The sequence below is a fragment of the Rattus norvegicus genome, chromosome 5 (assembly GCF_021556685.1).
Source record: "Rattus norvegicus strain SHRSP/BbbUtx chromosome 5, alternate assembly SHRSP_T2T, whole genome shotgun sequence".
In the NCBI taxonomy this organism is placed as follows: domain Eukaryota; kingdom Metazoa; phylum Chordata; class Mammalia; order Rodentia; family Muridae; genus Rattus; species Rattus norvegicus.
The window spans coordinates 165,785,953-165,805,167 of record NC_141538.1 but is presented as its reverse complement, the minus strand read 5'-3'; the positions used below and the strand labels follow the sequence as shown (position 1 = coordinate 165,805,167).

The window sequence follows — 19,215 nt, the reverse complement described above, 5'->3', positions numbered from 1 at the left end:
TACCTGTGTAGCTATAATTGCAGACATGTGTTACCACACCCATATTCAGCTATGTATTTTATGTAGCTCCTTTCTCAGTGCTGCATTTTTTTGCGCGCGCATGTGTGTGTGTGTGTGTGTGTGTGTGTGTGTGTGAGAGAGAGAGAGAGAGAGAGACAGAGACAGAGACAGAGACAGAGACAGAGAAACAGAGACAGAGACAGAGAAACAGAGACAGACAGCACTGAACTAGTGACTATAGCACGGGCAGCATTAATTGGGAAAGTTCCTAACTCCGAGCTTTCATTTGATAAATGTGGCCCCAGAGGTATTTGATATATTAAGAACTTTTAAGTTACTATAAAGTAAAAGAAAAGCAGATTGGAAAAAACATTGCAGTATATGTGTATTAAATTAAATAAGATTAATATCAAAACATTGTAATAACTTGAAACAAAAACCAAAGCACTGAACCTAGCAAAGACTTAAGCAGGTAGTTCTCCCAACTGGGGAAGTGAAGCTCATTAATTCATTCCTTCAGTGGGTTCCGAGCTCTTATACCAGACTCTGGTCTAATATATACGGCAGATAGCTGAGCAGTCTGGACTGGTGTAAAAGACAGAGGACATTTCCCAAAAAGAAAAAATTCACATAATGAGGATGCTGTTATGAAAATAAGAGGGTGTGGGGGCACAAGCTTTTAATACTAGCATGATGGAGGGAGAGACAGGTAGATCTCTGTGAGTTTGAAGCCAGCCTTGTCTATATGAGAATTTCAGGGAACCCAAGGCTACAGTGAAATCCTGTGGGGGTTGCGGGGGAGAGAGCGAGTGCGAGAGGGCCACTGGAGAGATAGTTCAGGTCAGTCAGTAATGTGCCGAGAAACTGAATTCAGTGTCTAAAACCCATGTTTAAAAACAAAAACAAGGGGCTGGGGAGATGGCTCAGTGGTTAAGAACACTGACTGCGGGGTTGGGGATTTAGCTCAGTGGTAGAGCGCTTGGGCCCTGGGTTCAGTCCCCAGCTCTGGAAAAAAGAAAAGAAAAGGAAAAAAACAAAAACAAAACAAAACAAAACAAAAAAACCAGAATACTGACTGCTCTTCCAGAGGTCCTGAGTTCAATTCCCAGCAACCACATGGCAGCTCACAACCATCTGTAATGGGATCTGGTGCCCTCTTCTGGTGTGTGTGAAGGCAGCTACAGTGTACCACATACATGAAATAAATAAATCTTGAAAAAAACCAAAAATCCCTGAGTGCCATGTGTTTGTAATCTCGATGTCGGAAAGCTGGGAACAGGGGCCTCCCTGGGACTCACAGGGTATAAGGCCTGCCCAACTGTAAGGCTGGGTGCAGTAGTCCACGCATGCCTTTAATTCCATCCCTCAGAGGGCAGATGCAGCAGATCCTGAGTTCCAGGACAGCTAGGGCTACATAGAGAAACCTTGTCTCAACAAAACAAAATAAGAAAAAAGAGATTGTGCCTGGTTCCAGGAACCTCGTCAACCCTACGTCAGGTTAGTCAAGTCATAGATCTTGCAGGAGAACCTACAACTGCCACTTTATTAAACCAACCCTTCGTTACACTCTAAATATCTATCCTTTACCCATAGAGTACTGTAGTGCTCACCCCTCACCAAGGAGACTTGTCTTTGCAACAGATGGAGACGTCACAGACAACCACAGCTGATGAATGCAGAGCTCTGTGGAGCCCAGTCCAACTGACACATCTACAGCACAGCCCAGCCTTAAAGCTCGGGAATCATAGTGGAGGGGGGCGGGGCAGAAAGGTTGTAAGAGCCAGAAGAGCAGGATGTTTGCTGTGAGACTTTGTCTCCTAGAAAAGCCAACCACATCACGGAGTCTCCACAACATAGCTTCCTTAACATAAGCTGAAGAGGAATGGCACCAGCAGACACACTAACATGCACTAAGGGCAACTAAGGACTGCCGAGAGGAAGCCTTCTTCAGGAGAGCATCTCACTTGGTGGTCTAATACCAAGTACTCACAGAAGTACACTGCACAGAGCAGGTTGCATTTACATATTTAAGAATGGAAACACATATGCAGTAACAAAGAAAAAGGCTATGAATTTGAAAGATGGGGTGGGGCATGGGAGGAGTTGGAGATGAGAGAAGGGCCAAATGGTATAATCTCAAACATTTAAAAATACATTTACCTTAAACATCTTGAAAGGTAATTTCTCAGTCGTTTAAAATTGATCGTAATTTTGAAAAACTAAAAAGATGTGATTCAATTCTGATATGAGAACTGTATTATTTTAAAAGGAAAATAGTGGCCAATTTTTAAAGTTCTGTTAGGTTCCATGATATTTAAACTCATACTTTTCCTTTTTAGCCTTTTGTTTGTTTCTTCTTGAAGATATTTTTGTAATGAATAAAAAGTTTCTTCCTGGCTCAGGAGATTGCTTGTTCCTTTTGGAAATTACTTATGGTTTATTCTATTTATTTTCTTTCCTATGGAATTGCGTTGATTTTAGTCTTTGAGAGAGAAACTTCCTCTGGAAAGTGTTCTTGTGTTCTCGTGCAGTAGTGAACTGTAGTGATTTGATTCAGCCCACGAGTCATGGCCACAGCTGCACAATCTCCTGGTTTTTGTGCAGGGTAGTTAAGATGTGTCTGTCAGATATTTCCTTCCCCTCTCCCCTCCTTTCCTTTTCCCTCTCCTCCCTTTCCCTTCACTTCCCTATCTTGACAAGATTCCTCTGTGTGGCCCTGGCTACCTTGGACCTTGCTCTGTAGACCAGGCTGGCATCAACTCACAGAGCTCCTCATGTGCCACTGTGCCTGGCAGATATTTCCATAGGTAAAGAAATTGTGTGTGTGTGTAGTTAAAGGAGCAAACTAGAATGCCTCTCCGTTCTTTATTTAAGTGTTAGGGAACCAAGTGTTTCAAACCGTCAAGTATGGGAAATTTGCCAAGTCACCAAGTGTCCTTAAAAGTTTTATATATATATTTGAACTTGGGTGGTGGTGGTGGCATAAGCCTTTAATCCTAGTACTTGGGAGGTAGAGATAACAAGGTGGTACACACAGATCTCTCTGAGTTCTAGGCTAGCCTGGTTTACAAAGTATTCTAGGACCACTAGAGCTAAACAGAGAAACCTGTCTTGAAAACAAACAAACAAAACAAAAAACAAAACAACAAACAAACAAACAAAGTACCCAACCAAGCAAAAAAAAGGGCAATAAATGGTTTTCAGATGGAAACTTACAATTTTAAGAAATTCTTCAATGAACAGATAGTTTTGTTTTTTATATATTACTGGAGATTGACCTGAAGACACACAGAGAAAGATTGATGCCTGTTATTTTGTAGGTTATTTTTAATTTATTAATTAGAGACTTTTTAGGGTCTGAGAAAGAGATAATAGAATAGGAAAAGGGATTTCCGTCTTTATTGTTTGGTAAGTGACTGTTGGGAATATGAGACTTGTAAGAGAGATAACAGACAGGCTTTTAGAAATAGACCTGAAACAGTAGCTCTCATACTTTGACCTTTGTGTCCCATAATTTTGACAACCTTGTGTACAATGTTTTCCTTTAAAGGAACCTTGAACATAACTTCAAAAGAAGATTTGATTTTTACTTCTGGACTGCATATAGAAGGCCATCAGAATGTCGGGAGCCTCTGTGAAGGTAGCCGTTCGAGTGAGGCCCTTCAATTCCCGAGAGACCAGCAAGGAGTCCAAGTGCATCATTCAGATGCAGGGCAACTCGACCAGTGAGTACAAGTTGTTTTCCATTAGTGCATGTGTTCCCTTTCCTTCTCGCTGGGATAGAGTACACAGACGTCTGTGTCCTGACTGCCTGTTTAGGATGATCTGCTGTGGTTTTCCCTGGAAGACTATCTGCAGTAGTACTTAAACATGGACTCTTTATTTTTTTTTTTTTTTTTTTTTTTTTTTTTTGGTTCTTTTTTTCGGAGCTGGGGACCGAACCCAGGGCCTTGCGCTTCCTAGGTAAGCGCTCTACCACTGTGCTAAATCCCCAGCCCCAAACATGGACTCTTTATTTCGTCCTTTGTAGCTGGGGGAGCCCGGATGACCCAAGTGTTGATCCTTACTTAGCAAGTTTAGAGTCTATGATAGTAAAGGAATAAGCAGTGGTTTTTACTTAATTCTGAAGTAAGATATAACTTTAAAGTCCCAAGATTGTTTTCTTTCTTTTATTAAATATAATTTGAGCTGGTAAAATGTCTCTTGATTTATAATGGTTGATTTGAGCATTGGTTATGGTTGTAATATGAGGCAAAATATTATTAAATACAAGTAGACACTGCCATCTTTTAGTGTGTACTTTGTAATAAAGTAGAAGTATTTATTGATTTTTTTTTTTTCAGAGTGGTTACTGCCACAGTCTCTCAGTGGACTTCTGAACGTTTATGATAGAAATAATGTGACGGGCCGCAGCCTGTCAAATGCAACCTGACCAAACAAGTTCATGAAGGAAGGGAGGGCTGGAGTCTGGGTGTGTGATTCCCATTGTGGCAGGAAAGGCATACAATCAGGAAACAGAAAGACATACAGACAGAAATTGCTCTCTCTTTCTCCCCCTTCTGTCTCTGAGTCAGGGTTCCTCTGTTTAGTCCTGGCTGTCCTGTAACTCACCTTGTTAACCAACCAGGCTGGCCTCGAACTCAGAGACCCACCTGCTTCTGCCCCTCAGCGCTGGGATTAAAGGTGTGCGCCATTACTGCCCAGCTCACTTTCTCCTTTTTAAAAAGGCGGCGCCAGTGTTGAGCAGATGTCCAAGTACCAAAATTTTTTGCTTCTGAAAAGTTGTCTGCCACAACCCCCCCTTTAAATTCTTTTCCTGGGGGTTGGGGATTTAGCTCAGTGGTAGAGCACTTGCCTAGCAAGCGCAAGGCCCTGAGTTCGGTCCCCAGCTCCGAAAAAGAAAAAAAATTGTTTTCCTTTAGCAAAAAATTTTTTCTTTTTCTTCTTTTTTTCTTTTTTTCTTTTTTTTCGGAGCTGGGGACCGAACCCAGGGCCTTACGCTCGCTAGGCAAGCGCTCTACCGCTGAGCTAAATCCCCAACCCCAAAAAATTTTTTCTAAAGGTAGGATCTTCTATGTCCCAGATTGGCCTCAACCGTGTTGTGTAGTTGAGGGTGGTCTTGAACTTCTGATCCTCCTGCCTCTATCTTCTGAATACCGAGTTGCGGACGTGTGCTGCCATACCTGGCTTTATGCCATGCAGAGAATGGAACCCAGGGCTTTGTGCCCGAGAGCAAGGAACTCTGCAAGTGAACTATAATCCCCAGGCCTCAAAATGACCGTGACACAAAGTAAAAGTGATCAAAGGTGATACTTGCTATCAAATATGGTTTTAGAAACATGCAAATGCTGCCTGGCATCGTGCTGTGAACCCGTTACCTCAGCATGCAGGAGACTAAGGCATGAGACTGGCAAGTCTGACCCAGTTTTGGTGCTGTAACAAGACCACATCTTAGAACAAAATAAAAATTAGAGCTTAGGTGTTAGCTCAGTGAGTAGAGTGCTGACTGCAAGCATGAGGACCTGAGTTCGATCCCCAGAGCCCATGTGAATGTGAAGTCTCATGGCTGGGAGAGAAGACAAGCACTGCTCAGCAAGTGTCCGGCCAGCTGAGACACCAGCCTTAATACATGAGTGTGTGGCTTCCTGAGAACAACATCTGAGATTGACTTCTGGTCTCTACATGCCTGCACATACACACACACACACATGTGCATGTGTGCCCACTCACACACAAACATACATATTCATAAAATAAAGATGAAAACTACAAATGTAGGTTGGGAAAGAGCAAATAAAATAGCTTTGTAATGAGACAGCTATTGAAGTATTTAGTCTTAGTTTGGAGCTTCTAACCTGCCTTTGATCATTCAGTTCCCAGATAAAGGACACTCGCAACCGTAAGCCTTTATGAGCACTAAGGCTGGGTTGATACTTTACCCTTTATGCTATTAAAGTCTGTCCCGTTGATAACCGTGAGTTATTACTTACTATGTTTTGGGCTGCTCTTAACTCCAGTCGGCCAACCCTCATGGCCATACTGTCTTGACTCCTAACTCAGATGGTTGGGTACTGTCCCATGGGTGCTGGGATCCAAACCCGGGTCCTCTGCAAGCGAAGCAAGTGTTCTTATTAAAAGACAGAAACCAAAAGCTTCAAACTAGACCGATGACTCATTGCAATGAACGTTTGCCGGTAAAGATGTGTGGACAAAGGTTATAGTGTGTGACACAGTGCAGCTTCCAATGACAAGATTTTTTTCTTCTTCTTTTATTTCCTTTTGTGTGTGTGGGGGTGTGTTTGCAAGGGTGGATATGGAGGAACAGGGAGATGAGTGGGATTGAGGTGCATGATATGAAATTTGTGAAGAATCAATAAAAAGTCTTAGATTCAGAGAGTACATGTATTTTTTAAATAGCATTGTTGAAAAAATGGGGCTGGAGAGATGACTGAGTAGTTAAGGCACATACTGCTCTTCCTGGGGACTTAGTTCCATTCCCAGAACTCAGATCAGGCGGCTTACAACTGCCTGTAATCTCAACAAAGGGGATTTGACACACATGCCCACTCCACTTGCACAAACAAAAATAAAATAATAAAAATGGGGCTGGAGAGATGGCTCAGCGGTTAAGAGCACTGACTGCTCTTCCAGAGGTCATGAGTTCAAATCCCAGCAACCACATGGTGGCTAACAACCATCTGTAATGGGATCTGATGCCCTCTTCTGGTGTGTCTGAAGACAGCTACAGTGTACTCGTCATATATAAAATGAATAAATAAAATCTTTTAAAAAATAATAAAAATAAAAAATAATACCTTATAAATAGATAGATAGATAGATAGATAGATAGATAGATAGATAGATAGATAGATAAGGATAAGTCATAGTCATATGTGTTAGCTACTAAGAAAGGCTGCTGTGCTAGGAAACTAGCCTGCCTGGGATCACCAGATGATAGCTCCTTGCAGATGGAGTACAGGAGAGTGTGGGATGCCCATTCTATAATAACTTTTACAAAGAGTAGAAAAGGTGGGGAGGGAGGATGGACAAGAAACCAGGAAAGGGGATAACATTTGAAATGTAAATAAATGGGCTGGAGAGATGGCTCAGCGGTTAAGGGCACTGACTGCTCTTCCAGAGGTCCTGAGTTCAATTCCCAGCAACCACATGGTGGCTCACAACCATCTGCAATGGGATCCGATGCCCTCTTCTGGGGTGTCTGAAGACAGTGACGGTGTCTGAAGACAGTGACGGTGTACTCACATATAATAAATACATAAATCTTTAAAAAATGTAAATAAATAAAAAAATCCAATGATTTTTTTTAAAACTTAAGAAAAGAGTAGAAAAGCATAAAGAATACTGTGAGGAATATGCAAATTTTGAAAGCTTAGTGGCGGTAGCCTTTATATTTATGTGGCCCGTGGTCTCAGGAATCATTTTCTGGCACAAACAAATATTACTGCCTTAAATATTTTAGAGTCCTGAACACAGACAAATGGCTTTGCTCAGTAATATCCATTTAATTTTTTTTTGGTCTACTTAGTAGAAAGGAAAATGGGTCAAAAGTAATGATTTAGCTTTTGACAATCATGCTTAATTATGTGTGTAAGTTTGGAGACACTGGATGCATACACATTCCCTCAGACAAAGAGGAGGTGGGGAGAGCTGGTTTTCTCCTAGTGTGTAGGATTGAACTGTAATATTTTGTTTTGTCTTTTGTAGAATTCTGTCTTGCTCTTGGGCAAATCTGTTTATCTGTCTTCCTTTGACTAGAATCTTAACATTTTTATTCTTTAATGCTTAAGCCCAGTAGAATAGAAGTAGTTATGTGTTGTTTTTTCTTGTTTGCTTACACTACATTTTTAAAGGCTTTCCTATTCATACATATGCATTTCTAAACCAGATGATGCACATCACAGCAGACACAGAGAATGTTCCAGGTCGACTAATTGAAAATAAGGGCATGACCACTGTGGGGATTTGAGAAGGACTGATGTGGAAGAGAATGCTTTTATTTCATTAGTTTGCTTTTTTGAGACAGGCCTTACTCTCTAACCTAGGCTGGTCTGATACCCATGGTTATTTTACCTCAGTCTCCTGAGTGCTAGGTTTGCAATTGGGAGCCACTACACACTTGTAGGAAGGAATGCTCTTACGTTTGTATGATTTTTTTTCTGTTAGGAATGGATCAGTCATGTAGAAAGGGGTTGGGTCCTCCGTACCTGTCTGCAGCAGGTTAGGGTCCGCTTGTCCAGGCGCAGCCTTGCTCCACAGCCTGCTCCTCTTGAAGTCTTCCCGCTACATTTGCCTCCTTCCTTTCTCAGAGAGGGGACTAGTTACTTCTTTTATTTTATTTTATTTTTTTTTAATATTTATTTATTTATTTTACATATAGCATTCTGCCTGCATATGTGACTGCAGGCCAGAAGAGGGCCCCAGATCTCATTACAGATGGTTGTGAGCCACCATGTGGTTGCTGGGAATTGAACTCATGACCTCTGGAAGAGCAGTCAGTGCTCTTAACCGCTGAGCCATCTCTCCAGCCCCAAGGGACTAGTTACTTCTAAAGCCACAAGTCTACTTGATTAAATGTTTCACAAAAGTAAGAGAATGCCCAGGTCCTATCCTGCACTGTCAGGGGCCTTCTCTTTCCTCAGTGGTGTCAAGGGTGGGGAAGACTGGGATCTTCAAGGCCACCTTTCTTGTGCACAGGCTTGTGTGTTGGCTGACTTTGTGGTGGACATTTCCCCTCTGGTCCTTCTGTAGCACTCCCAGTTTACTTATATACTGATCGATCGATCTGTCCGTCCATCTGTCTGTCTGTCTGTCTGTCTATCTATCTATCTATCTATCTATCTATCTATCTATCTATCTATCTATCTATCTATCATCTACCTAACTACCTGCCTATCACTCTGTGTGTGTGTGTGTGTGTGTAAGTGTGTGTGTGTGTGTAACAAGTGTGTATGGCTCTGTGGGTGTGGGGGTCAGAGAACAACTTCAGATGCTTTTTCCTTTCACTCTTTGATGGGCTCTGGAGCTTGAGCGGAGGCTGTCAGGCTTCCATGGGCAAGCACCTTTACTCACTGAGCCATCTTGCTGGCCCTGTACCCCTATATTTACATTGCTTCCCCCTTCTAGGCTAAAGTTCAGGATCATAAAGATTAGATTGTGCTCTCATTTATAGACAAGTGTCAGGAATATCCTGTTCTCTCTCTCCTTCTCTCCTTCCTTTCCTTCTTGAACAGTGTCTCTTGTAGCCCAGGCTGGCCTCTAACTCCTCCTGTTCCATCTGCTGAAGGCTGATGTCAGAGGCAGGCATTATTGTCTAGTGTATGAGTTGCTGTGGTTTAGACAAGAACTTTGCTAACTGAGTGATACTTCTGTTTTTTTTTTTTTTTCTTTTCATTTTGCCTAAGAAGTCTTACTGTTTTTGATTACTTGAGCATATCATGTTGAGACATATTTATATGGGATAAAAATAATAATGGTTTTGGTAAATTAGAACTATTTCTTCTCTTTCTATTTATCTAATTGTTTCCAAGGGTTAGTTGACTTTATGAACACAATTTAATAGAATAGTATTGTTGGAACCTGTTGTGTGTGTGTGTGTATTGTGTGTGTGTTTGTGTGCCTGTGTGTGTGTGTTGTGTGTGTTGTGTGTGTTGTGTATGTGTATGTGTGCATTGTGTGTGTGGTGTGTGTGTGTGCATGCGTTGTATGTATGTGTGTGTGTTGTGTGTGTGTGTGCATGCGTTGTGTGTATGTGTGTGTTGTGTGTGTGGTGTGTATGTGTGTGTGTGTGTGTGTGTGTGTGTGTGTGTGTGTGTGTGTGTGTGGTCTATCTTGTATTTATTTGGAGGTGCCTGCTGTGGAGTTCTATTTATAACACTGCATTGAGGAAGAGAGAGATGATGTATTTTTTTTGGCTGCTTCTACAAACAAAAGAGGATTCTTTGGATTTAACTGTCACTTTGCAGCAGTAATTGTCAGTGTTGCAATTATTTTCTATATTAGGAAATACTGGGTAGTGTTAGAATAGTTATCCTGTAGATATTGTAGTTATAGATATATTACTCTATAGGTATTATGGGTGTTTATCCATAATATATTACTTATTTGTGTATGTGTGGGGGGACAACTTAGGGAGGTGATTCTTTCTTTCTCTCTTGTGGGTTCCAAGAATCAAACTTGGGTCATCAGGCTTCATAGCAAATACTTTTACTCACTGAGCATCTAGCCAGCCTTTCTCATCCATTTCTCAGCAGATGAGAGTAGGTAGATGCTTGGTTTACTCTCTGAGGACTCTTTAATTGGCCTGTGATGATCCTCCTCATGTCTTTATTGCAGGCCTGGCCTGTTGGACAAAGTCTGACATATAGGCTTTTACTTTGTGCAGTGGTCCCATAAATTTGGAGGGGTTCTGAGGTTATGTTTCATATCCATTGTACCTTTAATAGTAAGTATTCACTAAATAGAATTTGTTTTATCTTTCTCTTTAGTCATAATTGATAAGTAGATAGAATAGATAGATAGATAGATAGATAGATAGATAGATAGATAGATAGATAGATAGATAGAATGAACCTTTTTTGTTTTGTTTTTCTAAGTCATGCTGGTCTGGAACTCACAGATATCTGGCTGCCCTTTTTTCCTTCCTATTTCTGTTTTTAACGTTGGTATCTACAGCCGTACAGCCGGGCTGTAATGGTGCACACCTTTGATCCCAGCACAGAGGCAGGCAGATGTGTGTGTTTGAGTCTGACCTACAGAGCTAGTTATAGCACAGCCCAAGCTACACAGAGAAACCGGTCTCTAAAATACCAAGACAAAAAAAAAAAAAAAACAAAAAAACCAAGACTAGAAATAGGGCTCTTTTATTTTCTCCATTTTCAGTGAGAATAACATAGTTTGTACAATGGTTTTCCTTTACCGAATGAAACCATTGAAATGGTCTGGCACTTATCAGTCTGTTGGATGCCTTTCCCTTTTTTTGAATATTCTTCAAGACCATGATTTCATCTAGGCTTAGACCTGTAAGGTTGAGGCAAGAGATCTGGGTTTTCGGGTTAGGCTGGGCTACTTAATGAGCCTGAGGACAGTCACAGCTGCATAATGAGAAGCTGTCAGAAAACAGTGCCATTCCAGAGCAAGTGGGGTAGCTCAGCCTGTGCTTAGCCTGCGTGAAGTCAAGCCTGCCCAACCAGCGCCTCATGGTTTCAGTAGCTTGTGTTCTTTTGTACTTACGGTCAGTGTTTCATTTGTCATCGTTTATTTCAGACTCTTGAGTCTTAGGCTCTTCCTTTGTTGAATGGAGATCCTGAGCTCGATGTAGCTCACTGATATAGCCACTGCATACATACCACAGAGGCTTCAGTTTCCAAAGTCAGTAAACGGGGGAAAACCGTTGCTAATGTCTTCCCAACTGTCTGGCCCAGGAAAGACCATTTATTAGAATCAAATACAATGATATATACTTGTAGAATGATATTTGAAAAATAATTTTTGTGCTGAATCTTAGTACCAAAGTTGTTTTTAGTCAGAGTTTAATTCTTTTGCGTTTATTTTATTTTTTGTGTGTATGTCAATGCGTGCGTGTGTGCGTGCATGCACTTGTGTGGGGGTCAGAGATACCTTGTGAGTCATTCCTCTTTTTACTTTGTGGATTCCAGGGGTTGAACTCATAATAAGGCTCAGTGGTAAGCATCCTTACTGGTCGAGCCATTTTGCTAGCCAGAAATGTAAGTTTAAAGTCAGCAATAATTATGCATAAGTTGGATTAGAGTTTTTCTGTGTATATTTGGAACTGCTTTTCATTCATTCATTTATTCAAATGCATTCCGCTCTGTATGCGCATGCTCACATGGGTGTGTGTGTGTGTGTGTGTGTGTGTGTGTGTGTGTGTGTGGTGACTGAGGGGCACTGTCTGCTGTGCCATGGTGCTCAGAGAACAACCATGGGGTGTCACTTTTGTCTCTCCTGTTATTTGTGGGTCCTAGAGATCCAGTTCAGGTAATCAGGCTTACATGGACGGTTCTCCTACCTGCTGAGCTTTCTTGCTGGCCCAAGAACTCCATTAAAAATTTTATTTGCATTAATGATTTGTTTTGTGTGGGGAGGCAGTATTTGTGCCACAGTGCACACGTGGAGTCAAGAGTTCAACTCTTGGGAGTTGGTTCTCTCCTTCCTCCATGTGGGTTCTGGGAATCAAAAATGGTTCATCAGACTTGGTGGCAAGTGCCAGCGCCTCTTACTGGCCCAAGAACAGACTTTATTATATATAAGCTTTTAAATTGCTTACATTGTTTTCATACCGAAACCGCTATTTAGGAGACAGCTGGGCTGGAGAGATGGCTCAGCAGTTAAGAGCACTTTTTGCTCTTGCAGAAGACCTGGTTCATTTCCTATCATTCACTAGGGTGGGTGACTCACAGCTATCCAGTACTCTGGATCTAGGGGAATCCCACACCTCCTTCTGACCTCCATGGGAAAGCTCTTTTTGCCTTGGCTCATCTGGAAAACCTTTGTAAAGTAGGCTGGCCTGAGATTGACCTGCCTGCCTCTGCCTTCTGAGTGCTGGGATTAAAGATGTGTGCCCCTAGGCTGTCCCAGCAATAAGATCTGCTAGGAAACCTGATCTTTGTTTTCTATTTTCCATTTTAGAGTGAATTTAAAAAAAAAAAATCCATGCCAATAGTAAGGTGCTGTGATTGATTGCTTTTGGTAATGCAGTGAGGTCTGAAGTGACGGGTTAACTTCTGCTAGGGAAGGTGAGCATTCAGTGTTTGCTGTCAAGGATTGTGCATTGTGGTAGACTAAATATTGTTCAGAGCCGTATTGTTTATGTGGGTGATGTGGGTATAAGCAGGAAATTGGGTTTATTGTTATTCAGCAAGCAGAGGAAGCTTTTAGAGTTTTTAGTTTTCTTTTAGAGATAAAGTGATTGAAGTGGTTTGATGCCTGTTGGAAAGCACGGAAGAGGAGCATCTTTACAAGGAAGCGGAGAAGGGAAAGATAGGAGCTTACAGAAGCCCTTTGTTTGGCAGAGCAGAGAGTGCAGTGAGGAAATGGTTCTGGAGTTGGTTCTCCTCTTTCTCCTTTATTGAGGCATTTCTCTTGATTCTGCTGTTGTCCCGTGTTTGCCAGGCTCCTTGGCCTTTGTGGTTTGTTTATGTGTGTGCACGTCTGTGTTTGTGGTGCCTGTGGAGGCCACAGGCGTCAGATCCCTGGGAGCAAGAGTTACAGATGTTAGTGAGCTGCCTGACTTGGGTGCTGGGATCTGAACTCCAGGCCTCAGAGTTGAGCAGCCAGTGCCCCTTACTGCTGAGCTGTCTGTCGGTTCCCACGTTGCATCCTTTTATGTGGACTCTGGTTAGTATTTCTTTATGTGGCTGCTACCTTCACCCCTGGGCCACCTCTTGGCCCTCACTTCATCTCCTAAAATTGTTCAATATTTGCTTAGGAAGATGAGCTGTCTCTTGGGGGGGGGGGTGTAGGGAGAGTGTAGGGTCTCACTGTGTAGTTGAGGCTGGCTTCACCTTTCAATCTGCCTGCCTTGATCTCCTGAGCCACCATATCTAGCTTTTAGAATTTTAAAAGATACTATAAAGCAAGTGTGTTCTCAATTTTGTTCTATTTTATTTTCTTGCGTGCATGTATGTCTCCTGATGCCTGTGGAGGCTAGAGGAGAGGTCAGATTCCCCGGAACTAGAAGAGGTGTAGCTTGTTTTCTTATCTTTCCACCTCCACCACCACCCCTGCCCCCTTTCCTTTGAGACAGAGTCTTTTTATGTAGCCCTGGCTGTCCTGAAACTCACTAGGTAGACAAAGCTCACCTTGAACTCTTCCTTTGGGAAACTGGGATTAAGATGCTGCCACCACTCCTACCTAGCTTCTTTTCTTACTATAAATAAATACATAAACAAACAAACAAACAAACAAATAAATAAATATTCTTTTTAGCTCTTCGGGATTGAGTATATATAATATACTTACACCTGTCTTTTTATTATTTTTTTAAGTTACATTAGAGATGTAGTTATTTTAAATGGTTAAAGCACTCGATGATTATATGTATTTTGTTCAAATCTACCTTATGTTTTCTGCCCCTTTTACTGTATTGGCAGAAGACTCTAAAAGGTTATGGCTTTAGGTTTTGATTTCATGGTTTTGAAATATAAATGGCAGATATAATATTTTATTTTTTTGCTCTTTTTTTCCCTTAATTTTTGACATAGGATGCTTATGGTAGATGGAGGCTACTCTGGTATCACTGGGCTTTTTGCTTTGAGGCAGAGTCATACTGTGCAGCCTTAGATGTACAAGCCAACATGCCTAGCCTATCACTAGGATTTTTAACGAACCCAAACATGCTTTTTGAGAATATCCTAAACATGGTTTTGAGAAAAGTTAATATAAAGTTACAGAGCTCCACACTGATATGTTAATTACAGTTGCAGGCAGAGCCTTGGTAGTTTGTCGACAACAGTATAATTACTACATTAGTGACTTTGAGATATTAGATAAACAAATTTATTCTGTACAATAAAAAGGGTTTTAAATACAAATCTTTTAGCCGCCTTGTCTCCTGGGTTCACTAGTGAAAACATTTGTATATTTATGCTGTGGTAACACAATTGGAAAGCAGGAGAGGGGGAAGGAGGAGGGGATGGAGTAAAATAGAGTATTTAACAGACTTTGGAAGGTTGAGGATTTTACATTAGTTTATTGTGTGAGTGTAAACCCATGCATGCGTACATACACCATGGTGTATGTGTGGAGCTCAGGGAAGAACTTGAGGGGTCAGTTTTCTCCTATCATGTGCATCCCAGGGACCAAGCCAGGGTTGGGGTTTTTTTGTTTTGTTGTTGTTGTTGTTGTTGTTTTTTAATTAATTTATTTATTCAGATATACCAGAAGAGGGCATCTGACCCCATTACAGATGTGAGCCACCATGTAGTTGGTGGGAACTGAACTCAGATCTTAGGAAGTGCTCTTAACCACTGAGCCATCCCTCCAACCACCCCACCTCCACCCCCACCTCCACCCCCACCCCCAGGTTGTCTCTTGGCAAGCGTCTTTCCCTGCTAAGCCATCTTGCTAGTCTCTAAGTTTAGGTTTTGTTTTTTTTTTTTTTGGTTCTTTTTTTCGGAGCTGGGGACCGAACCCCGGGCCTTGCGCTTCCTAGGTAAGCGCTCTACCACTGAGCTAAATTCCCAGCCCCAAGTTTAGGGTTTTTAAAATTGTTTTTATTTATGTGAAGTTAAACCTGTGAAGTTTATTTGTGTAGGAGCCCAGAGAATCCAGCAGTTGTCAGACTCTGGGGAACAGGAGTTACAGGTGGTTATGCACCACCATGAGGGTGCTGGGTACCTACTGAACCCGGTCCTTTGCAAGAGTGGTGAGCACCTAACTGCTGTGCCATCTCCGCAGCTCCTCTGAGGCTAATCTTAACCCGAAGTGACTGCAAGAGAGAGAACAGGATCAACTCTGGTTCTTACTAAACTAACCGAGGCCTTTGAGACATGTGTGATCGCTTTAAAGATGTTCATCTATACTGTAGATAGCGACACCGTCCTGCTCCTTTGGGTAAACAGTATTGACTGTGGCATGAGAATTTGAACCCAAAGGCAAAGTGTGAAAAATTTCTGGATAAGGGGTCATTGTTCCTTTTGATACGGGAAGAAAGATACACTCAGACCTTAGGTGTAGCTGCTTTTCAGGTTTATAAAGGAGGACTTAGAAAGCAGCTTTGAATAAGACTGAATTTTGGTGGTGTTTGAACCAAGCATTCAGGAGAGGGAGGTAGAAGGAAGATAACTTTTAGGTTAGCCTGGGCTATGAGATCCTTGCCTCACCATTCTGCCAATGTTTATTATAGAAATATGTTCATGTTTTCAATTAGGAAATGTTTTAATATTGAAGATAATACATTTAAAGACACAAAGCACAAAATGTAAAAATATAAGCTAAATCTCAAAAAGAAGGTATTGGGAGGGCTCATTGGTTTTGAATATGTACTACTCTTGCAGAAGATTTAAGTTTAGTTCTTAGCATCTACACTGGGTGGCTCACAACTGCCTGTAACTCCAGTTGCAAGGGATCAGAACTCACATACCCCTAAACACACACACACACACACACACACACACACACGAAAACCAATCCAAAACAAGAATATGGCTGGCTGGCTGGCTGGCTCAGTGGCTCGGTGGTAAAGAGGACTTCAGAGGACCTGAGTTGATTTCCGGTCCCTACAGGGTGGGTCACACCATCTGTAACTTCAGCTCTAAGGCACCCAACATTCATCTTGCTCTCTACCACCAGGCATGTAAATGGTGCATAAACAGAAATGCAGGCAAAACTCCAAGTTTAAAAAATTAAAAAAAATTGTATAGATACAGAACTTAAGAAGTAGAACATAGGGGCTGGAGAGATGGCTCAGTGGGTAAGAGCAGTAGGCTCTCTTCCAGAGGACCAGTTCAATCCCAGCACCCATTCTGTGGTGGACAACCATCTATAGCTGTGGGTCCAGGGGATCTGATGCCCTCTTCCAGCCTTTCCGGCACTTGGCAGGTGCAAGATGCAGTCACATGCAAACAAATCAGCCAGACACAGAGAATTGAAAATTTTTTTTTTAAAAAGCAGGAATTACTATTTCTTCTTGTGTTGTTGTATTTTTTATTTGGGAACTAAAATATTTCAAACATTGATAGATTTAGTATCTTTTATGAAAACTATTTCTAATTATACTATGTGTGTGGCTAGAGATTGAACCTGGGGTCTCACATGGGCTAGGAAGCTACTGAGCTAGCTCCTAAGCCTTATAAAGAACTTTTGAAAGACCGTGCATTTCTGTTTATTGTTGAAACAGGTGGTGATTTAAAAAAAACAGGGTGGGGCTGGGAATGTAGCAAACTTCTAGCATTCTTGCGTAGCATGTGCAAAGCCGTGGCCTCAGTCCCCAGCACTGTGCAGACAAACAAACAAGAAACCCAGGTTGGTTGTATTACTGTAAGAAGCTTCAGAGACAGGGAGAAAAGCTTGCTAAGGAGGAAGAAAAGGATTTTGTGTGAGCATGCTACACTCCGACGTAGATTGTGTTCTGTTTTTCCCTTCAGGGAAATGACAAGTCAAGGTATATAGGCTCTGAGAATTTGTACTTTTTCATGTTCTGACAGAACTGCTAACTGAACATAATAAGGCTTAAGTGTGTGATAACAGCCAATTTCTAGATGTCAGAGACGTTTATTAACTGTCTTTTGAGTGTTTAGGGCCTACTCAAGGGCCATGCCTCCACCTCATCGTTCTTGCTGGTTTTTTAGCTCGGACTCTAATTTTTATTTTCTTGGTAATTTGTTGTCTTATTGTTAAAACAGGGAAACTTTAAGTAAACAAAGAGTGCTTTTAAACAGTGCCTATGGTTTAATTCAGGGGGTAGCTATATGCATATGGCCATGTACATAAACAAATACATAAAATGCCTCCAGTTTCACCCTGGCAGTCTTTGTGAGTGTGGAAGCTAATTATGGCAGTTCTGCAGAGTCAGATTCTAGATCTGCTGCTGCCATCTCTGGGCTAAAGAGTATTGAACTTTTCTGTGATGGTTTCTTTATAAAATGATGAGAAAACATTTGCCTCATTGAGTGGTTGGGAGGATAAAAAGGTTACTAAACACAAAAGACTTATGGGTTGGAGTAATTATGCCTTCAGATGCTGGCTGGTCTCGTACTCTTTTGTTAGACTTTGATTAGATTACCATGTATTTGTAGGGAGATGTTCTTTCTAGAACCATGTTCTTTGGTCACATGATTGTGTGTAATGTGAGCCTTATTAATACTCTGTCAGCGTTTGAGGTTGGAACATAAGTATGCGGTTGTACCCAGAGGAATCCAGCAAGAGGGAGAGCTGAGCACCATAGCAACGGTTGCTGTTTGTGTCCTCTTCACCAGCTGCCCAAGACACATTGACGCTTTAATCCTGTTTTCACTGATAGTTTGGGATGTAGCCTTGCCTCGGCGAAATGAGCTGGTTGAGTTGTGCAGTCTTAGAGGAGACTTTCTGATCACATGTTTGGGAGTGTCTGTCTCTTATGAAATATGAGGCGATAAAGCTTTGTCTATATGAGAAAGGACGGAGTATGCCTCAGCATTCAGTCAGTTGCTTCCGTGTGGTATGGTGGCATGAGTGACGTGAGAAATCATGTTCAATGTGTAGCGAGATTTATGATCTTATGCTCTGTGGTTCCGCATGAACACCCATGCACACATATACATGTAATAGATTACAGGTTGTCTGCTGGGGGTTTTAGAAACCCAAACTTCGCCGTGCTTTTCTTTTTTCATTACCAAATGCTTTTTTGAGGTAGATAGCAAACACTTTCAGCCTTTGTTTCGAATTGGTTGGCTTAATGTAACCATACCTATCTAATTTTCATTTCTAACAGGTTGAAATATTTCATACCTTATGATGTACTTTTAAATAGAAACTGCTAAATTTTAGCTGCTTACTTAGCAAGGGAGGACAAACATTCAGTTCTGGAAGATTTGAGAAGCTGTTACATACTAGGCTCTGTTCTGAATACTGGTAACACCCAAATGAGTGTTGTGGTATGATTTTGCGTGTGTGTGTGTGTGTGTGTGTGTGTGTGTGTGTGTGTGTGTGTGTCTATTCCAGTATACATCGCCTCTCAAACAATGATACCTTTTTTGGTTTTTTGATTGCTCCATTGAGATTCAGTAGTATAAATGTACAGTTTGGGATAATTTAAACATACAGTATAATATATTGGGCTAATAAACCTGAAGGATTTACACAATTAACTCTCTTTATTCTCTAGGTATTATCAACCCAAAGAACCCAAAGGAAGCACCAAAGTCCTTCAGCTTTGACTACTCTTACTGGTCTCACACCTCGGTGAGTCTACTGCCTCTCTTTTCCTTCCTTTGTCTTTCTCTTATCTTCAATTGTTCCAGGATCTGGTTCTAGTTTTCTGAGTGTGGTCAGGGATCAGTTCTCTGTGCGTTTCAGGGAGAGGTATTGGGTTTTTTGTTTTGTTTTGTTTTTTTTTTTTTTTTTTGGTTCTTTTTTTCGGAGCTGGGGCCCGAACCCAGGGCCTTGCGCTTCCTAGGTAAGCGCTCTACCACTGAGCTAAATCCCCAGCCCCGGGTTTTTTGTTTTTTTAAGACAGAATTTCATTGCCCATATTGGCCT

The 19,215-nt window shown here is 41.6% G+C and overlaps 1 protein-coding gene across 28 annotated transcripts in view; it reads left to right on the top strand.

Annotated features, from left to right (window-relative positions):
• Kif1b (kinesin family member 1B) overlaps positions 1-19,215 on the top strand; it is a 134,346-nt gene that overhangs the window by 13,453 nt on the left and 101,678 nt on the right. For all 28 annotated transcript variants that reach the window (XM_087660161.1, XM_087660153.1, XM_087660157.1 and 25 more), the window contains 2 exon segments: positions 3,551-3,725; positions 18,842-18,918. In XM_087660161.1, coding sequence (XP_087516287.1) covers positions 3,620-3,725; positions 18,842-18,918 — 183 coding nt within the window. In that variant the 5' untranslated portion in view covers positions 3,551-3,619.